Below are 20,457 nucleotides of genomic sequence, written 5' to 3'. Positions count from 1 at the left end.
CCTGAGGCTTTCTTCCCCGGCGTGCTCTTCTTTCATGACCACGTGCATATTTCATAATGCAAGATTTTAAAGCAGATGATTTTATTCCAGTAACTGGCTACAAGAGAAACAGGGGAATCAATACCATTCCTGGGCAGAGCCAAACAGCCTGGGCTGGAAATGCAGCTGAGGACAGAATGATATTCACAAACACGGGCAGGAGGCTGGGAAAGCTCACAGCCCCACAGGACAGTGGGGCAGACCCGGAGCCACCAGGCATTACTGCACATGGATCTGGCATGTCTTCCAGGTGCTTGGGAAACACGAGCATTGGTTTATGTACAAATTAGTCATAGGCTTGTGAAGACATCTGTGATCATCTGAGTCCATCTGATCAAAATATTTATAAAAATACTCATTAATTTATTCCTACAATCAAGATTTGTGGGCACAGTCAAGCAGGTTTTGCACATTTCATTTTCTCATCAACCCTGAGTAGTAGGGTCTATTGACATGCATGTTACAGATGAGGGTACGAAGACACAGAGAGGTTGAGGAACTTGCCCAAGGCTGCAAAGCCACAGAGCAACGGAGCCCTGACGCAGTAGATGCCAGCATGTCCTGCGAACAGAGCATGCCTCAGTCCCGAGTCTCTGCTGCTGTGGGGAGTCTGGAGTCCCCAGCGCTCTGCACAACCTTGGGCTTGGCAGCCTTCCAGAGTGTGCCCTACGCTCACTCACTGTGCAGTTACTGGACGGAGAGCTGGAGAGACAGCAGTGAACACTGAGACACCTGCCTTATGGAGGGCTGTGAAAGGCACTCAAAATGGTCTTTTACATATGGGAAACTGAGGCATGGTGCTACTAAATGAGCTAAGTCCCCACAGCTGGGAATAACTGGCAGAGCTGGGACTGGAACCCAGGCAGTTTGATTCCTGGCTTCTGTGAACCATTAGCCCTGAGCTGAAAATGCTGCTGGGCATCACTCTTGGGGACAGGATGACCTGGGGGAGGTTCTTTCAGCACTCTGGATGTGTCCCCACTGCCTGGGCCTGTTGTTTCTGATGAAGACAGCTACTAACGTTATCAGGGACCTTCTGTATGTGACAAGACGCTTTTCTTTTGTTCTCCAAATTTTGTCTTTGGCTTTCAGCATTTTTACTATGGTGAGCCTGCCTGCTTTTTTCTTAAATATCATGTTTTTGGTTTAACTGGTTTTCCAATTTCCAGGCCAACAGACATGACTTGTGTGAATAAAGTTTGAATAGATGGCCCCATCCAACATCTCCCTCTCCAAGATGAGGTCTAGAGGAAGGAAATGGTGTATCCATGTTTGCTCAGCACACTGGGGACTCCAAACTCTCTGGGGCTGAGAGCATCTCCCTCCCTCCAGCCCTCTCCTGGTTCCTCCACCCCAACCCACCAGTAGCATTCAGATACCAGACATGGCCTCCCCAGCCCAGCCACACAGACAGGCTGGCCACCCACAGGAACAGAGGCCCACTAAGCTGGGCTGTGTTACAGATGAGACCAGGGGAGGCCACACAGCAGGGAGGATTCAGATAGGGATGGAGGAAGCCAGCAGGACTCCACAGGGGGTGGGGCCTAGAGGGGCAAGGCTCCAGGGCAGGCGAGGAGGCGGTTAAGGACAAGGCCTTCTGAGCAGGAGCAGCTACATCAGAAAGCCTCAGGTGCCTGTAATCCCAGCACTTTGGGAGGCTGAAGCAAGTGGGTAATTTGAAGTCAGGAGTTCGAAACCAGCCTGGGCAAAATGGTGAAACCCCGTCTCTACTAAAAATATAATACTGAGCTGGGTGTGGTGACACCTACCTGTAATCTCAGCTACTCGGGAGGCTGAGGCAGGAGAATCGCTTGAACCTAGGAGGTGGAGGTTGTACTGAACTGAGATCGGACCACTGCACTCCAGCCTGGGCAACAGAGCAAGATTCCATCTCCAAAAAAAAGTCTCCAGCGAGCAAACTCTCAGGACCGGTGGGCCTCAGCCTTTAGACATTCAATATTCACCATTCATTAAGCATCTTATTATATGCTGGTGTGCTAGACCAACCCCTTGCCCACCAGCACAGGACAAACATGACACAGATAAACCTGCCAGCTTGTTGGCTGCAAATCAGTGCTGTGGAGGACAACTGAAGCAGGTGCCAGGGGAGAGGCCTCACGAGAAGGGGCCATCTACTAAGTGAGCAGTGAGCTCTCCTTATGCAGGCGGAGTCCCAGCGGAGTGAGGCCAGCCAGAGATGGGCCTGAGTGGGATTGGGACAGTGGAGGGTCCTGAGCAGGTACCAAGTCACCCAACTCAGTTTTAAGGCAACCCCTCTCAATCTGAGTTAACAGCCCCAACTAATGGAAGGACAGAGGATATGGTAATCCACAGCAGAGGCTGGCAAGAAGTGGTCAGATTTGCTCTCCTTCGAGCTGGGCAAGGCTGCAGCAGGCAGAACTGAGGTCAGAAGGGCAGTAGTCTGCCTCAAAACGCAGGGCTCCCAGCCCTCTATGACCCCAACCAATGGCAAGTCGAGGCCCTGACAGTCCCTTTACCTCAGTCAGGGCCATGGGTGGTCTCAGACAGGGAGCAGAGTCCTTCTTTGAATCGGGTACCCCAGGATGGCAGGAACCAGGGGTGCCCTGGATGCTGGATCCTTGGCCCCTGGCAGTGGCTGACAAGAGAGTTAGGTGCCCAGGAAACATGTGAGGATCAACAGCAGGACTGTTTCCCCATCCAGGCCTCACTGCGTGTCATGGTGTCTTCCAGGCTGGAGTGCAGTGGTGGGGCTCATGGGCTCACTGCAGTCTCATACTCTTGGCTCAAGTGCCCCGCCCACCTCAGCCTCTATTCAACCTCTGAGGAGCTGGGACCACAGGCGGCGTACCAGCACACCCAGCTAATTTTATTTTAGAGACGGTGTCCCATTATGTTGCTTAGGATGGTCTCAAACTCCTGGCCTCACAAGCTGTAATAAACACTAGGGAGCAAACAGGCCAAAGGAAAGAGGGCTGGGCAATCAGGAAAGCTTGGGTGACAGGGTGGCCCAGGAGCAGCCATTGAGCTGAGACCTGAGTGACAAGAGCCAGCTCAAAGAGACAGGGGAGAGATGGGGACACCTGGAGGGCTGGGAGTAGGGGGACGATGCTAAGGCTGTTCAATTCCTGCTGGCTGTACCCTGGGGCTGCCACCTCCCTTACAGGTATAAGCCACCACACACCAAGTTGCCCATCTGAGAGACGAGGTTGCATCAAGTAAAGCCCATCCCCTCCAAGTGTGGCTGCACCCACTGCTTGGATGCAAAAGTCATCTCATCTTCCTCACATGATGTCTGTCATCCCCCAGGTCTTGGGAACACCCCAAGTCCCCAAACCGTGCTACAGCACCAGGGCCCAGGGCCCTGCCCTCAGCCTGCACCCTTCTGGGCTAGAAAAGGCCTTTCTTCTTCTGAATGGAAGCCACTGCCCCAGCTGGGATTCTTCAGGCCACCTCACAATGGAACAGTAGGTCTCGATCACAAGTCAGAAAGCTTTTTCTGTGAAGACAGTGACCCTTGCCCTCACCAGGGTCAAGGCAGCTACCCCACCCCTCCTGCATGGCCAGCCATTGACATCACCTCCAGATGGACAAGGTGACATGCAGAGTTTTGATGACATGGCCTGAATGACAACACACAGGGCCAGAGCTCCCCAGAGCGTTTCAAAAAGGGAGGCCCAGTCGAGGCAGGTGAGAAAGCCAGCTGACTTTATTGCTTTGGGGGCAGGGGGCTCAGGAGCTCTTGGTGGGGCGGGTCCGCTTCCTCTTCACCATCACAGGCTTCTGGCTGCGCAGGATGGCGCTGGCCCTGCGGATGGCTGCCTGGGGGCGGGGGAGCAGAGCAAGGCTCAGCTCATACACTCCACAAGCCGCCCCCTAGGCCCATGCTGGGGGGTGGGGAGTAGGTTGAAAGCAAGAATCCATCCCTCTCCAGCCCATACTGCAACCAGTAGTGGGAGGCCCTTCCCCACAGCACTGGCCAGTCTCCCTCAGCCTGATCCCCAAACCCCAGCTCACCATGCGTAGGTCGGGGCGGTACTTATTCTTGCGGATCATGTGTCTGATGCTGCTGAGCGTGGCGCGAGCATTCTTGTTGATGGTGGTCCGCACATAGGAGGTGGCAGGCTTCCGCTGGCCTGGTTGGGGGTCAGGGAGGTCCTGGGGTCAGTCCACCTAACCCGCACCTTTAGCGCACCTCGCAGGTGTGGACAGTCTCACACTGAGAAGCTGAGCACCCTGGGCCCATGGCAGGCGCCTGGGCAGGCTAGCAGGTAGCTGTTTCCTCACCTGTCCATTTCACAGAGGCTCACTCATCATCACAGAGTACTGAGGACACAGCTTCTGTCACACTCATAGCCCAATTCTGTCCACCACCAAAACACTCCTTTCTCATGCCAGGAAGCTGCTGCTTCAGTTAGGATCTGATCCAGGTCCAGCCAGAGCCCACGCTCCTGGCAATGGGTATGAACAGCTTCTCAGGAACCCCAGGCCCATCCCCACAGCAGTGGTTCAACATCAGCTTGGCTGAGAGGCCCAGCCTCACTCAGGCCAGACCCTTAGTTTAGGAAGGGCCACCCATGTATTCGGCAATCCAAGAGGGGAACGCTTTCGGGACTCCCCAGAACGGGGTCCCCAGGTGCCAAGCAATTGGCTGCTCCCTGGACTACGTGTCCCTGAGACAGGAGGATCACTAGCCAACAGACTGCGTTTGTTGCTGCCACTGAATAAAAGGACCCTTGGCTCTGAGGCAGTTCCAATCAAGGACCTGAGAAAAACTCACTCTAAAAAAACAAAATACAGCCCTGTCAAGAACACATGTGAAGCTGGACTCCTCCATTAGAGACCCCCGACTCACATGAACACTCAGGGAATCCCCAAAAAGGCCTGCACCTGACAGCACAATGTATGGAGTGGGGTCCTCAAGACCTCTTCTCTAATCTACACAGGCAAAATGGGAATCAAATGGCTGCGACCAACCCAGCCTGTCCTCTCGTAAGTGTGGTAGCGAGGGCCCCTCCCCTGTTGTGCCTCAATTTTCCCACCTGTGGGATGAACCCATCCATCCCCACCCTGACTTGCTTTGAGAATTTCATCTGAAAACATCAACCCTGTGCCTTAACTCTCAACAACCACCGAGGAAATTCAGGTCCTTTTCCGTTTCTCCACTTTACAGGTGAGGACAAGGGCTCAGACGCGCGCGGCTCACAGAGCTGGCAAGTCGGCCGAGAGGGAAGCGGGTTCCCAGACCAACACCCTGGCGCCAGGGATGCCCGCCGCGATGGCAGTTACCACTCTTCCTGCCTGAGTAAAAAATCACAGCTCCCTGACCCGGGAAAGGGGCCGCTCTCTGGCCCAAACCAGACAAAACTCACCGGATCTCCGCTTAATGACCACCACGACACCTTTGCCGTCGGCTGCCGGCTCCACGCCCACAGTCTTGCGGTGAATCAGTCCGTTGTAGCGGAAGGAATTGCGGGCCTTCAAGTTATTGGGCTCCTGGGAAGGAGGCGGCACAAGGCATCGTGAAGAGGCGACCCGGAGACATGCGAAGGTCCCGCCCTCTGACCCAGAGTCAGGGACTCAGGACCCTCCTCCCGCAGGAGCCACGCATCCGGGCCCCACTTACAGTGCTGTAGGTCTGCTTATTCCTCTTGATCAGGAAACTGGAGCAGTTCCGCACGACCATCCATTGCAGATGCGCAGACATGGCGGCGGCTACGGGGAAACGGGCACATGGAAAGCGTCAGACACAGAGAACTAAACCGGCTTTGAGCCACGGGCACCGCTCGGACAGCAGAGGAAAAGAGCGACTGGGAACTTGGGTGAATGGGAGACTCCTAAGGGCAGTCAGCGACCTAGAACTCTTGTCAGGCGGGACTGAGTGACCTAAGGCGGCGGGACCGAACTCAGGCAGCCGAGACTAACCGCGGGGAATGAGAGTGAGGGGAAAATAACGAAAATTCACAACGACTTCAGGGGGAGGGGTTAGGGTCCGCCAATGATCCTTGAGGTGCAAGGGAAGAGGGCAGGCAGAGGACTGAGAGGGAATGCGCGGCGGGCGCGAGATGGCGACCACGCCAGGAGGACGCACACTCACCTCCTTTCGCAGCGGCGACCTGAGACGGAAAGAGGAACGCAAGGGGCGGGGCGACGCCTTTAATACCGTACACGCATTTCCGCTTCCTCTCTGGGCGGGCACGACGGGAGTTGCCGGTCCCCACCTCCGAGGCGGCTCGATGATGTTCGGCTACTCCCGCCGACCAATCGCTCAACGCTCGGGAATATTCGGAACTCTTCGGTTAGAGGGCCGAGAGCGTATTCCGAGGACCGTTCGGAAGTTTTCGGAACTCTACCTCTGGATTTCCGAGTGGCTCCAATTCGAGAGGTCCTGGGACCCATACCTCAGCCTTGTCTCTCCGGTGTTGCTCACCCAGCGCTTGTCACTGTGATTGGCATATCATGGGCGCTCAACAAACATTTGTTTTATGAATGAACTGGTGAATGTGTGAACTATATAAGCCTAGCCCCGGCACCTTTGGATATTTCCGGTCTTCGTAAGCCCTCGAGGTGATGGCCAATGAGGGCGCCGAGGCCCGCTCGGGTATTTTCGGAACCCTCCGGAAACGCTGTTGGGAGAGGTGTGTATGTTCGGAAATACTCCGTCTTCATTCGGAATCCCTCGGCTAATCCCGGCAGCCCCCTTGCAGTTCGCCCTGCCCAGGGTTTTCTTGAAATAAAACTGTTAAACTGTTTAACCCTGGGGAGAACCTACACGAAAACTTCTCGCAGACTGCCACCCCAGGGGAGCGCGGATGCTCTCTAAGGGAGAGTTGTTTGGACGGAGGGAGATTTTCATGTAGCTGCTCTGGGCTCCTTTTAGGATTCTATAGATTTGCCAGTCCTCTTCCCTGCCCTCCACCTGTGCCTCCAGCCTATGGTGTGCCTGTCACACCCCATCAGCTCCCTGGGAGGTTATGATCCGTTGTCCGGGCCACCCTAAAGGGGCAGGAGCCTTGCCTGATATTTCTCTGTGTCCTCGGCCTCACCCACGCGGCATGGTGCTGGGGAGGCCTCAGAGACTCCTACTGAACAAAAGGAATGAGGGTGCCTGTGTCACCTCCCCAGGGCTCCTTAACGTGCGGTTACACCTGGGCACTCCTTGGGGCAGGGGCTTCGTCTGGTCCATAGGACTATCCATAGGACAGTCGGGGTTCGCCCAGCTTCCTCCACGGGTGCGCTCTGGACCTGATGGGTCTCGTCCGTCTCTGTGCCCGTAGCTTCATTCTCTGGGTACACAGGAGACCCCAGAAGACACGGGCTGAGTGAAGGAAACTCAGCTTCCGCGGAGCCCGGAGCTTCCCCTCTTAGATCACCCCGACTACTGGTTCTCGCGTCCGAGTTCCTTGGTGTCTAAGGGCCTTGTCTGATCTGCACTGTCTGATCTACACAGGCTTCGGGAGGCGGACACTGAGCAGAAACAACGCCACGCCTGGCTCCGAGTGTCCCACGCTGCCACCACTAAAATGCCCTGATTTTTGGCCATGTGTGACCTCCCTGGGTGGCACGGGCCCTAGGCACCCGTGGCTGTGCGCCTGGCTACCACCAGCTCAGGCCTCTGAGCAATAGCCCCTGCACGGAAACCACGGCCAGGGTAACCCCGGCCGGGCCGGTTCGCGCCCAGCCCGGTTCAGGTGACCAGGCGGGAGCTTGGCACACCTGGCGCCGTCCCCTGACCCCGCCCCGGGCCGGGCCGCACCCCGGAACGCTCTCTCTGGGCGCCAGTGGCGGCGGTGCAGGGCCATGGCGGCGGCGCCAGCGGTGTGCGCCACGCAGGGGACCACGCCGGGTGCACCGTCCGCGCCGGCGGCCGCGCCAGCACCCGCGGCCGGCCTGGGCCGCTGCCGGATGGCGCTGCTGCTGGCCGTGGCGCTGGACGTGGCGGGCATGGCGGCGCTGCTGACTGGCGTGTTCGCGCAGCTGCAGGTGCGCGGCCGCGACTTCGGGGACCTGCTCATCTACTCGGGCGCGCTGCTGGTGTTCCTGAGCCTGCTGGGCTGGATCCTCTGGTACACCGGCAACATCGAGATCTCGCGCCAGGAGCTGGAGCGCGACTACGGCCTGCGGCCCTCGGCGCTCGCCCGCCTGGCGCGCAAGCTCTCCCGCCGCTGGTCGGCGCCCGCCGCCGCGGGCCAGCGCCCCGCGCCCGGCTCCCGGAGAGCGCGCCGAGCCGCCCGCGCGCCCCCGCCGCCCGCCGCCGGCTCCCGCCGCGTGCGCCTGCAGCTCTCCACGCTCGAGGCCGGGCCCGGGGTGGCGGGCGCCGGCAGCGAGTGAGGCCCAGGTGAGGGGCGGGCGGGGCAGGGCGGGGAGACGGAGGGACCGAGGGAGGGACGGGAATGAAGACAGACGGGGGAGCGATGGACAGATGGAGACAGAGAGCGGCCATGGGGAGGTAGAGTCCCAGGGCGGGGTGGAGACCGGGACGGGAAGACTGTGGCGGAGAACCGCAGACACAGCAAGCACAGGTGCATACGTGGGGGAGGCTGTGAGACCCTACCCCTGGCGATGGGAAGTGTGGGGGCCGAGTCACACAGTTAGGCCCCCCGCACGGGGAGAGCCCCAGCCTCCAGGTACACCAGGCTCCATTTTTTGTTTTGTTTTGTTGTCGTTTGGGGTTGTTTTGAGAGAGGATCTCTCACTGTCACCCAGGCTGGAGTGCAGTGGCGTGATCTCAGCTCACGGCAGCCTCGACCTCCTAGGCTCAAGCAGTTCTCCCACCTGAGCCTCCCAAGTAGCTGAGAATACAGGCGCGCCCCACCTTGCCGGGCTAGGCACCTCCTGAGCTCATGCGATTTGCTCTGCCTAGGCACCTTGCCGGGCATGAGCACCTCCTGAGCTCATGCGATTTGCTCTGCCTAGCCTCCCAAAGTGCTGGGATTACAGGCGTGAGCCACTGAGCCCAGCCCAGGCCCCATTTAATCCTCTCGATGTAACTGGTCTCCGAGGTCACTACTATTACCATCCCCATTCTGCAGTGGAGGAAACTGAAGCGCAGAAAGGCGCCACATTTGCCCAAGGCCACACAACACGTAGGTGGAGGAGCTGGGATTCTCCTGACCTGTAGGCATGGGAAAGGAGGAGTAAGAAGGACCAACAGCAGGAGAAATGAAGCCACCACACATTCACTCCCCTTTCCCCTCTACCTTCTATCTCTTTCCTAAACACATCTTTCCAGCTAGCCTGCCTCTGCTCAAAGACCTGCTGTGGCTCCCTCTTCACCTTTGGTTAAACTGAAGCACTCACTGGCCTGTGGACCCCCCATATTTTGGCCCCATTTCTCCTGCCTCCCTGCACTAATGGTGTCTCTCAGTCCACAGATGGCCAGTTGGTCCCTGTTCCTGCTCTTCTCTATACCGGGAGTGCCCTTGGCTGTCTCCACTCCACCCAGAAAACTTCCCACGTGTTTAAGATTTAACTCAATTTCTCTGGGTCTTCATATTGTCTGAGTGACCCCTCTTGCTGCTTGTATGGCCATGTGCTGTGTCTATGTTGTTACTGTCTCGCCCACCTGACAGGGAGTGCCTTGAGGGTAAGACCTAGGTCCCTAGCGTCCTTGTTCCTAGCATTGCCCAGCAAAAAGTGTGAAATCAGGAAAGGTTGATGGTTGGGTAGGGAAGTGAAAGGATGGATGGATAAATGGATGGAAGAATGGATGGCTGGATGGGTGGATGGACGGATGGATGAGTTGGTTGATGGATGGATGGGTGAATGGATGATGGGTGGGTGGGTGGCTGGGTGGATGGGTAGATAGATGGGTGGGTGGATGGATGAGTTGTTTGATGGATGGATGGGTGAATGGATAGATGGGTGGGTGGATGGATAGGTGAATGGGTAGATGGATGGGTGGATGGACGGGTGAATGGACAGATGGGTGGGTGGGTGGATGGGTGAATGCATGGGTTGGTTGATGCAGGGATGTGGTTGGATTGATGGATGGATGGGTTGTTTAATGGGTAGATGTGGGTAGGTGGTGAATTGGGGAATGAACCATGAATAGATATGGTTGGAGAGGGAGCCCTGCCTGATAAAGGGGCAAGAGCCTTTCCTGATACTTCTCTGTGTCCTCGGCCTCACCCATGCAGCATGGTACTGGGGAAGCCTCAGAGACTCCTACTGAACAAAAGGAATGAGGGTACCTGTGTCACCTCCCCGGGGCACCTTAACTTGTGGTTACACCTGGGAACTCCTTGGGGCAGGGGCCTTGGCTGGTCCATAGGACTATCTATAGGACAGTCAGGGATTACCCAGCCTCTGCGCGCTCTCTGGATAGATAGGTAGATGGGTGAATGGGTAGTTGATTAGATGGTTGGGGCTGAATGATAAGTACACAGATGAGTGGATGAATGCATTTAATGACATTTAATGACACATGGATGGTTGGGTGACTGAATCCATTTCTCAAATAGGGGTTTGGTAAAAGAATTAAACCCTGTTATCCTAGGACATTCTATGCAGGTAAATAATTAACTTTTTTTTTTTTTTTGAGACGGAGTTTCACTCTTGTTGCCCAGGCTGGAGTGCAATGGCGCAATCTCGGCTCACCGCAACCTCTGCCTCCCGAGTTCAAGCAATTCTCTTGCCTCAGCCTCCCGAGTAGCTGGGATTACAGGCATGCACCCCCACACCCGGCTAATTTTGTATTTTTAGTAGAGACAGGGTTTCTCCATGTTGGTCAGGCTGGTCTCAAACTCCCGACCTCAGGTGATCCGCCCACCTCGGCCACCCAAAGTGCTTGGATTACAGGCGTGAACCACCGCGCCCGGCTGGAATTAACTTTTCTCCTATGCATCCAGAATGCTACCAGTTATATATTATTCTTTGTGAGATTTGGGGAAATAGTCACCCCAATCATATGCTATGTGCTGTGGTTCAGAGAAGGAACTGGGGTAAGAAAGCATGAACATCTGCTTGCACGGGCGAAGCGTAAGCTAACATGAAGCTTGGCATAGAATGCAAACATAAGCACCTGTAGTTACTGTTACCTTTGGAAATCCTGGCTGAGCACAGTGGCTCACGCCTGTAATCCCAGCACTTTGGGAGGCCGAGGTGGGAGAATTGCTTGCTTGAACCTGGGAGGCAAAGGCTGCAGTGAGTCAAGATCACGCCACTGCACTCCAGCCTGAGTGACAGAGTGAGACCCCGTCTCAAAAAAAGAAAGAAAAGCAAAGAACATTCTTTATGAGGTCGGGCATGGTGGCTCATGCCTGTAATCCCAGCACTTTGGGAGGCCGAGGTTGGTGGATCACCTGAGGTCAGGAGTTGAAGACCAATCTGGCAACCATGGCGAAACCCTGTCTCTACTAAAAATACAAAAATTAGCCAGGCATGGTGGTGGACGCCTGTAATCCCAGCTACTAGGGAGGCTGAGGCAGGAGTATCACTTGAATCTGGGAGGCGGAGGTTGCAGTGAACCAAGATCGTGCCACTGCACTCCAGCTTGGGCAACAGAGCAAGACTCCATCTCAAAAAAAGAAAAGGAAAGGAGGGGAGGGGAGGGGAGGGGAGGGGAGGAGGAAAGGAGAGGAGAGGAGGGGAGGGGAGGGGGGAGGAGGGGAGGGGAGGGGGAAGGAGCGGAGGGGAGGAGGGGAGGGGAGGAGGAAGGGGAAGGAGGGGAGGGGAGGGGGGGAGGGGGAAGGAGGGGAGGAGGGGAGGGGAGGGGGGGAGGGGGAAGGAGGGGAGGAGGGGAGGGGAGGAGGAGGGGGAAGGAGGGGAGGAGGGGAGGGGAGGGGGGAGGGGGAAGGAGGGGAGGAGAGGGGAGGAGGAAAGGAAAGGAGAGGAGAGGATGGGAGGGGAGGAGGAGGGGAGGGGAGGGGAGTGGGGGAGACGAGAATCCTTTACGTAGCTTAAACACCTAACACAGCTGCACAGGCCTCCACTCTTGGAGCCTCCACCAAAGACTCAGACCACACTGACTCGAACTTAGGCCCCACTTACAAGGAAAATGGGCCTGTTCAAACCCAGGACTCTTGTTTACTGGGGAGAGTGAGCAGCTTCCAGCACATGAAAGACAGAGAACCTGAATTTTAGCAGAGGGACCCACAGGTTCTGGCTCTGGTAGCCCCCACAACCTCCGAGACCACCATGAGTAGCCGGGCAGAGCCACCCCCATCGCTCTGTTGTTCAGGCTGGAGTGCAGTGGTGCAATCACAGCTCACTGCAGCCTCCATCTCCTGGGCTCAAGCAATCCTCCCACCTCAGCCTCCCAAGGAACTGGGACTACAGGTACCAGAGACGGGGTCTTCCTATGTTACCCAGGCTGGTGTCAAACTCCTAGGCTCAAGTGATCCTCCTGCCTGCAGCCAAAATGCTGGAGTGAGGGTCTGAGATGAGGACCACCATGCCCGGCCTCCCTCTGTCTTCTCTGTGTCTGCCTGTTTCCCTCTCTCTCACTCTTTGTCTCTGTGTCTCTGTCTCCCAGGTCTCTTTCTTTGTCCCTGTGCTTCTGTCTTTCCCCTTCTGCATGTCTTCGTCTCCCCGTTTCCGCCTCTCCCTGGCTCGCATTCCCTGTCTTCTACCCGTTGATTTCAGAGCGTTAAAGGCACACACGCGTGCACACACTCAGCAAATGGGAGCATGCAGGGCGAAGGAGCAAGTGTGTGAGTCCATGTGAGCGGCAAGGGCGGGTGGATGGGGCTCCCTGCCTCTGCCACCCCAGGCAGAGAGCCCGGAACAGGGATGGGAGGGGTTCCTGAGCAGTCGCTCACTCCACCCTCCCTCCTGCAGACAACCCCTCGGCTTCAGCTGTCAGGACCGGACTGAGATGTGCAGCTGCCCCTACATCCGTGGCCAGCCGGACGCTCCCTGTCCCCTCTCCCTCCTCACTTGGATAAAAAGCAGATTTGCCTTAGCGCTGCATGTCTGTCTGGGAGAGGGACCCTGCTGGGGTGGGAATGGAGACGAGGTGGCTTGCTTCCTTCTAGCACCCAGGTGGGTCTAGCACCCAGGTGGGCCTAGCACCCAGGTGGGCCTGGCCATACCTGAGGTGAGGCTGCCCCTGCCCTGGGGAGACCAGGAGCCCTGGGGATATAGGAGCCTAGCCTTATGCTGGCTCCTTCTCAGAGGGGACCAGGGAGGGGGCGGGGGATAAGGATATCATCCCAGACCCTCCACTCTACCGCGACATCCCCGTGTGAGTTTGGGTTCACTGAGAAGCAGACACGGAGACAAATTGGACTTGCAAGATATGTATTGGGGAAACACTTTTGAAGGGTAGCTCGGTGCAGGGAGAGGGAGGGAGGGATGGGTAGGACTAGTCTTAGACTGTGCCGCACCTCCAAGAAAATTGCCGCTGGCCCCTGGGGAGCTGGGAGCTGAAGTCATCATCCGTGAGGGAGGCCCCTGCCCTTCGAAAAGGCACCTGTACCCGGAACCCCCACCCCTTGCCTTGCCATGCTCAGTTATTGGTGGAGAGCAGCCCATGGTAATCTAGGTGCATCTGGGGTGGGGGCGGGGGGCACTGTCAGTCACTGGCACTCCATGTAGGAGACTGAGGGGCACGTTTCCACGGCTGTAGCGTGCCCCTCTCCCCGTCCAGTCGAGGCACCCCTCAGACCCCGCCACCCCCACATACCCCCAACTCCCTCATTTCAGACCCGCACTCCAGCACTCTTACACCTCTATCCCCTCAGTCCAGGGTCCCCATGATCACAGCCCAGGACACCCCCATGAGCGCAGATCCCCCTCAGCTCAGATCCTCCCCACTTACCTCCCAGATCTCTCTCATTCCAGGGTCCCCCTCAGCTCACACCCCCACAGCCACAGCCTGGGGCCCCCTAAGCCTCCATCCCCAAGCCCCCTCCAGCCCCCACCTGTTACCCCAGCCTCTGTGTGCACCGTGCCCCCTGCTCCCCATGGCTCTCAGAGAAAAGAACACGCATCCGTCCACCATATCTGTATTGAGCAGTCCCCCGGGGACTCCCCTAATCCTCCTCTTCCTCGCCCTCTGTCTCCTCACCCTCCTCCGTCCCTTCCCCCTCGGTGCCACCCTCCGCATCCTTGGACTCTTTGGACAGGGCGACTGGCACGCTGCCCACGGACGGCGTCTTCTTGGTCCCTCGGTGCTTGGAGAGCAGCGAGACGGACTTGGACAGGTCACACGGACCCGCCAGGAAACCGGGCATATGCAGCACGTCCCGGCGCTTGGCCCACCTGCAGGGAGCAGACGGCTCAGCCCCCGCCCTCTGCCGGACCCTCCCCCGGGGGTGAAGGCGCCCGCCCTATCCCAGGCCCACTCGCCAGAACAGGCAGATGCTGCAGCTCAGGAGGAGAAGGCCGCTGCACATCCAGACCAGCGCCCACATGTGCTTCCTCCGCATGTTTTCTGGAGAAAGGAGGAAGGGTTAAGACCCGGGGCTCCCGACCGCCAGACCCACCCCCCAGGGACCTGGGACCAGGAGCCCTCACCGTCTGGACGCTGGTGGTAGCAGACCCCATCGCGGTAGCAGCACCGGAGGCGCAGGCAGAGGTTGGGGCTATCAATGGCCGCCTGGCCCCCACAGCTCTCCCGGTCCCATATGTCACCCTCACAGCCTGGGGACCAACCACCAGTGGCTTGCTTCATCACAGCGCCCCGCTCTGAAGGCCTCATACACGGGATGCCAAGGCCACGCTCCTGGGCTGCCTTCCTGGTGCTTACTCTGTGCAGGACCCCGGGGTCCAGGCCCAGCCCCTCCTCCCTCAGACCCAGAGGTCCAGGCCCAGCCCCTCCTCCCTCAGACCCAGGGGTCCAGGCCCCAGCCCTCCTCCCTCAGACCCAGGGGCCCAGGCCCAGCCCCTCCTCCCTCAGACCCAGGGGTCCAGGCCCCAGCCCCTCCTCCCTCAGACCCAGGGGTCCAGGCCCCAGCCCTCCTCCCTCAGACCCAGGGACCCAGGCCCAGCCCCTCCTCCCTCAGACCCAGGGGTCCAGGCCCAGCCCCTCCTCCCTTAGACCCAGGGGTCCAGGCCCCAGCCCCTCCTCCCTCAGACCCAGGGACCCAGGCCCAGCCCCTCCTCCCTCAGACCCAGGGGTCCAGGCCCCAGCCCTCCTCCCTCAGACCCAGGGGACCAGGCCCAGCCCCTCCTCCCTCAGACCCAGGGGTCCAGGCCCCAGCCCCTCCTCCCTCAGACCCAGGGGTCCAGGCCCCAGCCCTCCTCCCTCAGACCCAGGGGCCCAGGCCCAGCCCCTCCTCCCTCAGACCCAGGGGTCCAGGCCCAGCCCCTCCTCCCTCAGACCCAGGGGTCCAGGCCCCAGCCCTCCTCCCTCAGACCCAGGGACCCAGGCCCAGCCCCTCCTCCCTCAGACCCAGGGGTCCAGGCCCAGCCCCTCCTCCCTCAGACCCAGGAGTCCAGGCCCCCAGCCCCTCCTCCCTCAGACCCAGGGGTCCAGGCCCAGCCCCTCCTCCCTCAGACCCAAGGGTCCAGACCGCCCCCCTCCTCCCTCAGACCCAGGGGTCCAGGACCCAGCCCCTCCTCCCTCAGATCCAGGAGTCCAGGCCCCAGCCCCTCCTCCCTCAGACCCAGGGGTCCAGACCGCCCCCCTCCTCCCTCAGACCCAGGGGTCCAGGCCCAGCCCCTCCTCCCTCAGACCCAGGGGTCCAGGCCCAGCCCCTCCTCCCTCAGACCCAGGGGTCCAGGCCCAGCCCCTCCTCCCTCAGACACAGGGGTCCAGACCCCAGCCCCTCCTCCCTCAGATCCAGGGGTCCAGACCCCCCCTCCTCCCTCAGACCCAGGGGTCCAGGACCCAGTCCCTCCTCCCTCAGATTCAGGAGCCCAGGCCCAGCCCTCCTCCCTCAGATCCAGGATCCCAGGCCCCCAGCCCCTCCTCCCTCAGATCCAGGAGTCCAGGCCCAGCCCCTCCTCCCTCAGATCCAGGAGTCCAGGCCCCCAGCTCCTCCTCCCTCAGATTCAGGGGTCTGATCTGGGCTCCCCTCCCTGGGTGACCCCGTATTTCAGCGGCTGCTCACTCCATGGGTAGAAGAATCCCTGGATTCCATTTCCATCTGCGAGAGAAAGGGCAGTGTTAGGGCTGTGTGGGGCCGGGCGTCCCTCCTCAGCTCCCCCGCCGCACCAGCCCCTCACCTGCCGAGCCCTGCAGCAGCAGGAGCAGGCCCAGCACTAGGATCCCAGAGCCCAACATGTCGCCTCCCCAGACCTCTGGGGCCACTGTGGGAAGACGCCTTACAGGACATCACCCCAGCAACCGGCCCCGCCCGCCAGGCCCCAGGATTCTGAGTTCTGTTGCTAGGGAGTCCGCGCAGTGACGGGGACGAAGGGGGGTGGGGGGGCTTCACACCAGCCTGGCCATGCCTGGTCTAGGGTGTCCATTCTTTAGGGACCTGGTGGAAGAGTGGGGGCGTCTCAGGTTTAGAAGAGCCTCCTTGGCCACTTGTGGCGGGAAAGAGAGGTCTGGAAGGGCGTGGGAGTCTGGGGTGTGTCTCCATATCACCCGGGGCGCCCTGAGGGGTAGGGAACTGGGAGGCCTTGCTAGGGAATTCCTTTCCTAAGGAAACTGATACCTGAGAAGGTGGATTCGGGTGGCCCAAAGGCTCAGGAAACCCCATTGCTAGGGAGTCTTTCGCCTTAACAACCAGGGGAAGGGGAGCTGTGAGACACAGAGGCCTCACTGAGCCCCATTGTTAGGGAAGGTCCCCCTGGCAACAAGAAGACCTGGGAGGGGGATGAGACAAGGGGCCGGAGCCTAAGTCCGGGGGTCTCCTGGTCCAGGGGTCTTGAGAAAGGCTTTTCATCTCAGGCCCGCCAGGCCTGCTGTCTAGGGAATGTTTAGCAGGGAAGGTGATAGGGCTGGGCGCGGTGGCTCACGCCTATAACCCCAGCACTTTGGGAGGCTAAGGCAGGCGGATCACCTGAGCTCAGGAGTTCGAGACCAGCCTGGCCAATATGGGGAAACCCCGTCCCTACTAAAAATACAAAAATTAGCTGGGTGTGGTGATTACTTGCCTGTAATCCCAGCTACTTGGGAGGCTGAGGAAGAATTGCTTGAACCCAGGAGGTGGAGGTTGCTTGAACCCAGAAAGTGGAGGTTACAGTGAGTCGAGATCGTGCTACTGCACTCCAGCCTGGGTGAAGGAGTGAGACTCTGTGTCAAAAAAAAAAAAAAAGAAAAAAGAAAAAAAAAAAAAAAAACAGGGAAGGGGACAGGCCATGTGGGCCCCTGCTGAGTTTGAGGGACTGGTGGGCCAGAGCTGCTTGGAGACTGTAATGGTGGCTCCTGGGCAGGGAGCCCGCATTTCCCTCCTAGATTTGTTTCCCTTCTGTGAACAGAGGTTAGAGAATGGTGGGAAGGAGTCGGCCAAATGGAGATCCTGAAGCTTCCACATTGATTCCCCCCACCATTCCCCAGTGACTGGGAGAAAACTTGGCTTCCAAGAAGAGGAAGCCGGAATGGGGGGCTGGGTTGGGACCATAATCCCTAGTGCACCCCAACTCATCCACTCAGCTTTGCAGCACAGTGAGGAGGGAGTCTCAGCTCCCTGGGACAGTCTCTGGGCTAGAAGTCCTGCATCTGAGGGAAAAGGGGGTTGGAAACTCAGACACCTGCATTAGAGGGAGAAGGGGCTGGAGCCTGGACTCCTGGGTCTGAGGGAGGAGGGGCTGGGGGCCTGGACTCCTGGGTCTGAGGGAGGAGGGGCTGGGGCCTGGACTCCTGGGTCTAAGAGAGCCTTGAGGGGCTGGGGGGTCCTGGACTCCTGGGTCTGAGGGAGGAGGGGCTGGGGCCTGGACTCGTGGGTCTAAGGGAGCCTTGAGGGGCTGGGGGGTCCCGGACTCCTAGGTCTGAGGGAGGAGGGGCTGAGGGCTGGACTCCCAGGTCTGAAGGATGGGGATGGGAGCCAGAATTGGGTCTGAGGGAGGAATGCCTGGGGACCTGGACTCCTGGGTCTGAGGGAGGAGGGGCTGGGGGCCTGAACTTGTGAGTCTGGGTGGATGGTCTAGGAGCCAGACTCCATTTATCAGGAAGGCCCGTGGGGTGACTCCCTGTGTTACCCATCTCTCCTGTAAACATCCTGGTGGGTACTGAGTGGGCCCCGGGCTGCCTTCGTCAGAGATGACACAGGTTAGAGGGGGCTCTGCAGGGGGCCGGGGGTGGGGGTCAGAGGGGTTGTGGGGCTGAGGCCGGGCAGCTGCTGACCGTTTCCTGTGTCAACATCATCTGGACCCACTTCCCAATTCCCGGGATTCCTCAGGGATCAAGGAGGGGGTGGGGGGCGGGGCCGCCTGGCCTTGGACCGCGGCTTGGGACTGGGGGGGCCCCGCCGTCACGGCCCTCACCGCTAATGACAGGTTTGGGCTGCCTCTGTGGCCGGCCTGCCCCGTCACCCCCCAGAGGCCAGACAGGACCCCCCAGGGACTGACAGACGGACACACACACAGCCTGGGACCTGCTGACCTCACACCCTGCCGGCTCGGCTTCCCCTGGGGGCCGCGCGGGAGCCAGGACTCCCTGGCCATCCCCGACGTCCCCGTGGCTTCTCCCCAGTGTCTGTGACCACCCCAGGGCCTGGGCCCTGGCTGCCCAGTCTGTTTCCGAGCCTCCAAGCTGGTCTCTAGCTTCCACTGGGTTCCGCAGCCCTGGCTGCCTCCTGGGGCCTTTGCTGCCCCTGACTCTCCAGCTGTGTTTGTCTCTGTCATCTGTCATTTTCTTGGGACTCCCCAGTCCTGCCTCTGGGTCTCTTTTCTGATCTTCATCTCTTGCTCTGTCTCTCTCTCTTTCTCTTGTTTGCACAGAAGTAGCCCAATGTGTCCCACCCTGGCCTGGGCAGACCCAGGAGTTGCCAGTAACTCCCAGCCCTGTCACTCTGCACCCGCCCCATCTACCTGTACCTCCTGCAGCCACACTGCGGGGATGGAGTCTGAGCCCACAAACCAGGGCTGGGGACCCAGACGAGACAGGAAACTGGCAGCGGCTGGGACCCCGGATTTGTCCCAGACCCATGACCTTCCCCACACATGCTCCCCAAAGCGCAGAAGGGCCACAAGATCCTCCTCTACCTTTCTTGAACTAGAATTTAGGGTCTGGACTCCTGGGTCCAGGAGGGAGGAGGGGCTGGGGGTCGAGACTCCTGGGTCTGAGGGAGAAGGGGCTGGGCCTGGACTCCTGTGTCTGAGGGAGGAGGGGCTGGGCCTGGACTCCTGGGTCTGAGGGACAAGGGGCTGGGGGCCTGGACTCCTGGGTCTGAGGGAGGAGCGGTTAGGGACCTGGACTCCTGGGTCTGAGGGAGGAGGGGCTGGGCCTGGACTCCTGGGTCTGAGGGACGAGGGGCTGGGGGCCTGGACTCCTGGGTCTGAGGGAGGAGCGGTTGGGGACCTGGACTCCTGGGTCTGAGGGAGGAGGGGTTGGGGACCTGGACTCCTGGGTCTGAGGGAGGAGGGGCTGGGTCCTGGACTCCTGGGTCTGAGGGAGGAGGGGCTGGGCCTGGACTCCTGGGTCTGAGGGAGGAGGGGCTGGGGCCTGGACTCCTGGGTCTGAGGGAGGAGGGCCTGGGGTCCTGGACTCCTGGGTCTGAGGGAGGAGGGCCTGGGGGCCTGGACTCCTGGGTCTGAGGGAGGAGGAGCTGGGGATCTAGACTTCCGGGTCTGAGGGAGGAGGGGCTGGGGGCCTGGACTCCTGGGTCTGAGGTAGGAGGAGCTGGGACCTGGACTCCTGGGTCTGAGGTAGGAGGAGCTGGGGCCTGGACTCCTGGGTCTGAGGGAGGAGGGGCTGGGGGCCTGGACTCCTGGGTCTGAGGGAGGAGGGGCTGGGGTCTAGAGTCTTGGGTCTGTGGTAGGAGGAGCTGGGGCCTGGACTCCTGGGTCTGAGGGAGGAGGAGCTGGGGTCTGGACTCTTGGGTCTGAGGGAGGAGGGGCTGGGGGCCTGGACTCCTGGGTCTGAGGGACAAGGGGCTGGGGGCCTGGACTCCTGGGTCTGAGGGAGGAGCGGTTAGGGACCTGGACTCCTGGGTCTGAGGGAGGAGGGGCTGGGCCTGGACTCCTGGGTCTGAGGGAGGAGGGGCTGGGGGCCTGGACTCCTGGGTCTGAGGGAGGAGGGGCTGGGGTCTGGACTCTTGGGTCTGAGGGAGGAGGGGCTGGGGTCTGGACTCTTGGGTCTGAGGTAGGAGGAGCTGGGGCCTGGACTCCTGGGTCTGAGGTAGGAGGAGCTGGGGTCTGGACTCTTGGGTCTGAGGGAGGAGGGGCTGGGGGCCTGGACTCCTGGGTCTGAGGGAGAAGGAGTTGGGGACCTGGACTCCTGGGTCTGAAGGTGGGGGGGCTGGGGGCCTGGACTCCGGGGTCTGAGGGAGGAGGAGTTGGGGGCCTGGACTCCTGGGTCTGAGGGAGGAGGAGTTGGGGGCCTGGACTCCTGGGTCTGAAGGTGGGGGGTTGGGGGTCTGGACTCCTGGGTCTGAGGGAGGA

General features: G+C 59.7%; 3 protein-coding genes across 3 annotated transcripts; 1 reads left to right on the top strand and 2 right to left on the bottom strand.

Annotated features, from left to right (window-relative positions):
* Positions 1 to 3,709: 3,709 nt before the first annotated feature.
* On the bottom strand, positions 3,710 to 6,269 carry RPL28 (ribosomal protein L28). The gene is made up of 5 exons (XM_002829788.6): positions 6,116 to 6,269; positions 5,645 to 5,733; positions 5,391 to 5,514; positions 4,036 to 4,154; positions 3,710 to 3,840 (listed from the first exon to the last, which is right to left on the bottom strand). Exons 2-5 carry the CDS (start codon positions 5,723 to 5,725, stop codon positions 3,751 to 3,753), a joined length of 414 nt encoding a protein of 137 aa, XP_002829834.4. The 5' UTR covers positions 5,726 to 5,733; positions 6,116 to 6,269; the 3' UTR covers positions 3,710 to 3,750.
* A 1,485-nt stretch (positions 6,270 to 7,754) lies between these two features.
* On the top strand, positions 7,755 to 12,922 carry TMEM238 (transmembrane protein 238). Its single transcript, XM_024236633.3, has 2 exons — positions 7,755 to 8,356; positions 12,799 to 12,922. Exon 1 carries the CDS (start codon positions 7,819 to 7,821, stop codon positions 8,347 to 8,349), a length of 531 nt encoding a protein of 176 aa, XP_024092401.1. The 5' UTR covers positions 7,755 to 7,818; the 3' UTR covers positions 8,350 to 8,356; positions 12,799 to 12,922.
* A 1,024-nt stretch (positions 12,923 to 13,946) lies between these two features.
* Positions 13,947 to 16,706, bottom strand: TMEM190 (transmembrane protein 190). The gene is made up of 6 exons (XM_054539083.2): positions 16,569 to 16,706; positions 16,132 to 16,388; positions 16,017 to 16,052; positions 14,479 to 14,604; positions 14,311 to 14,395; positions 13,947 to 14,223 (listed from the first exon to the last, which is right to left on the bottom strand). The coding sequence occupies exons 2-6, from the start codon at positions 16,187 to 16,189 to the stop codon at positions 13,995 to 13,997; spliced, it is 534 nt and encodes a 177-aa protein (XP_054395058.2). The 5' UTR covers positions 16,190 to 16,388; positions 16,569 to 16,706; the 3' UTR covers positions 13,947 to 13,994.
* Positions 16,707 to 20,457: the final 3,751 nt, after the last annotated feature.

This window comes from Pongo abelii, chromosome 20 (genome assembly GCF_028885655.2).
Source record: "Pongo abelii isolate AG06213 chromosome 20, NHGRI_mPonAbe1-v2.0_pri, whole genome shotgun sequence".
Classification (NCBI taxonomy): domain Eukaryota; kingdom Metazoa; phylum Chordata; class Mammalia; order Primates; family Hominidae; genus Pongo; species Pongo abelii.
Note: the sequence above shows the minus strand (reverse complement) of the source record. Positions and strands in the feature narration are given on the sequence as shown.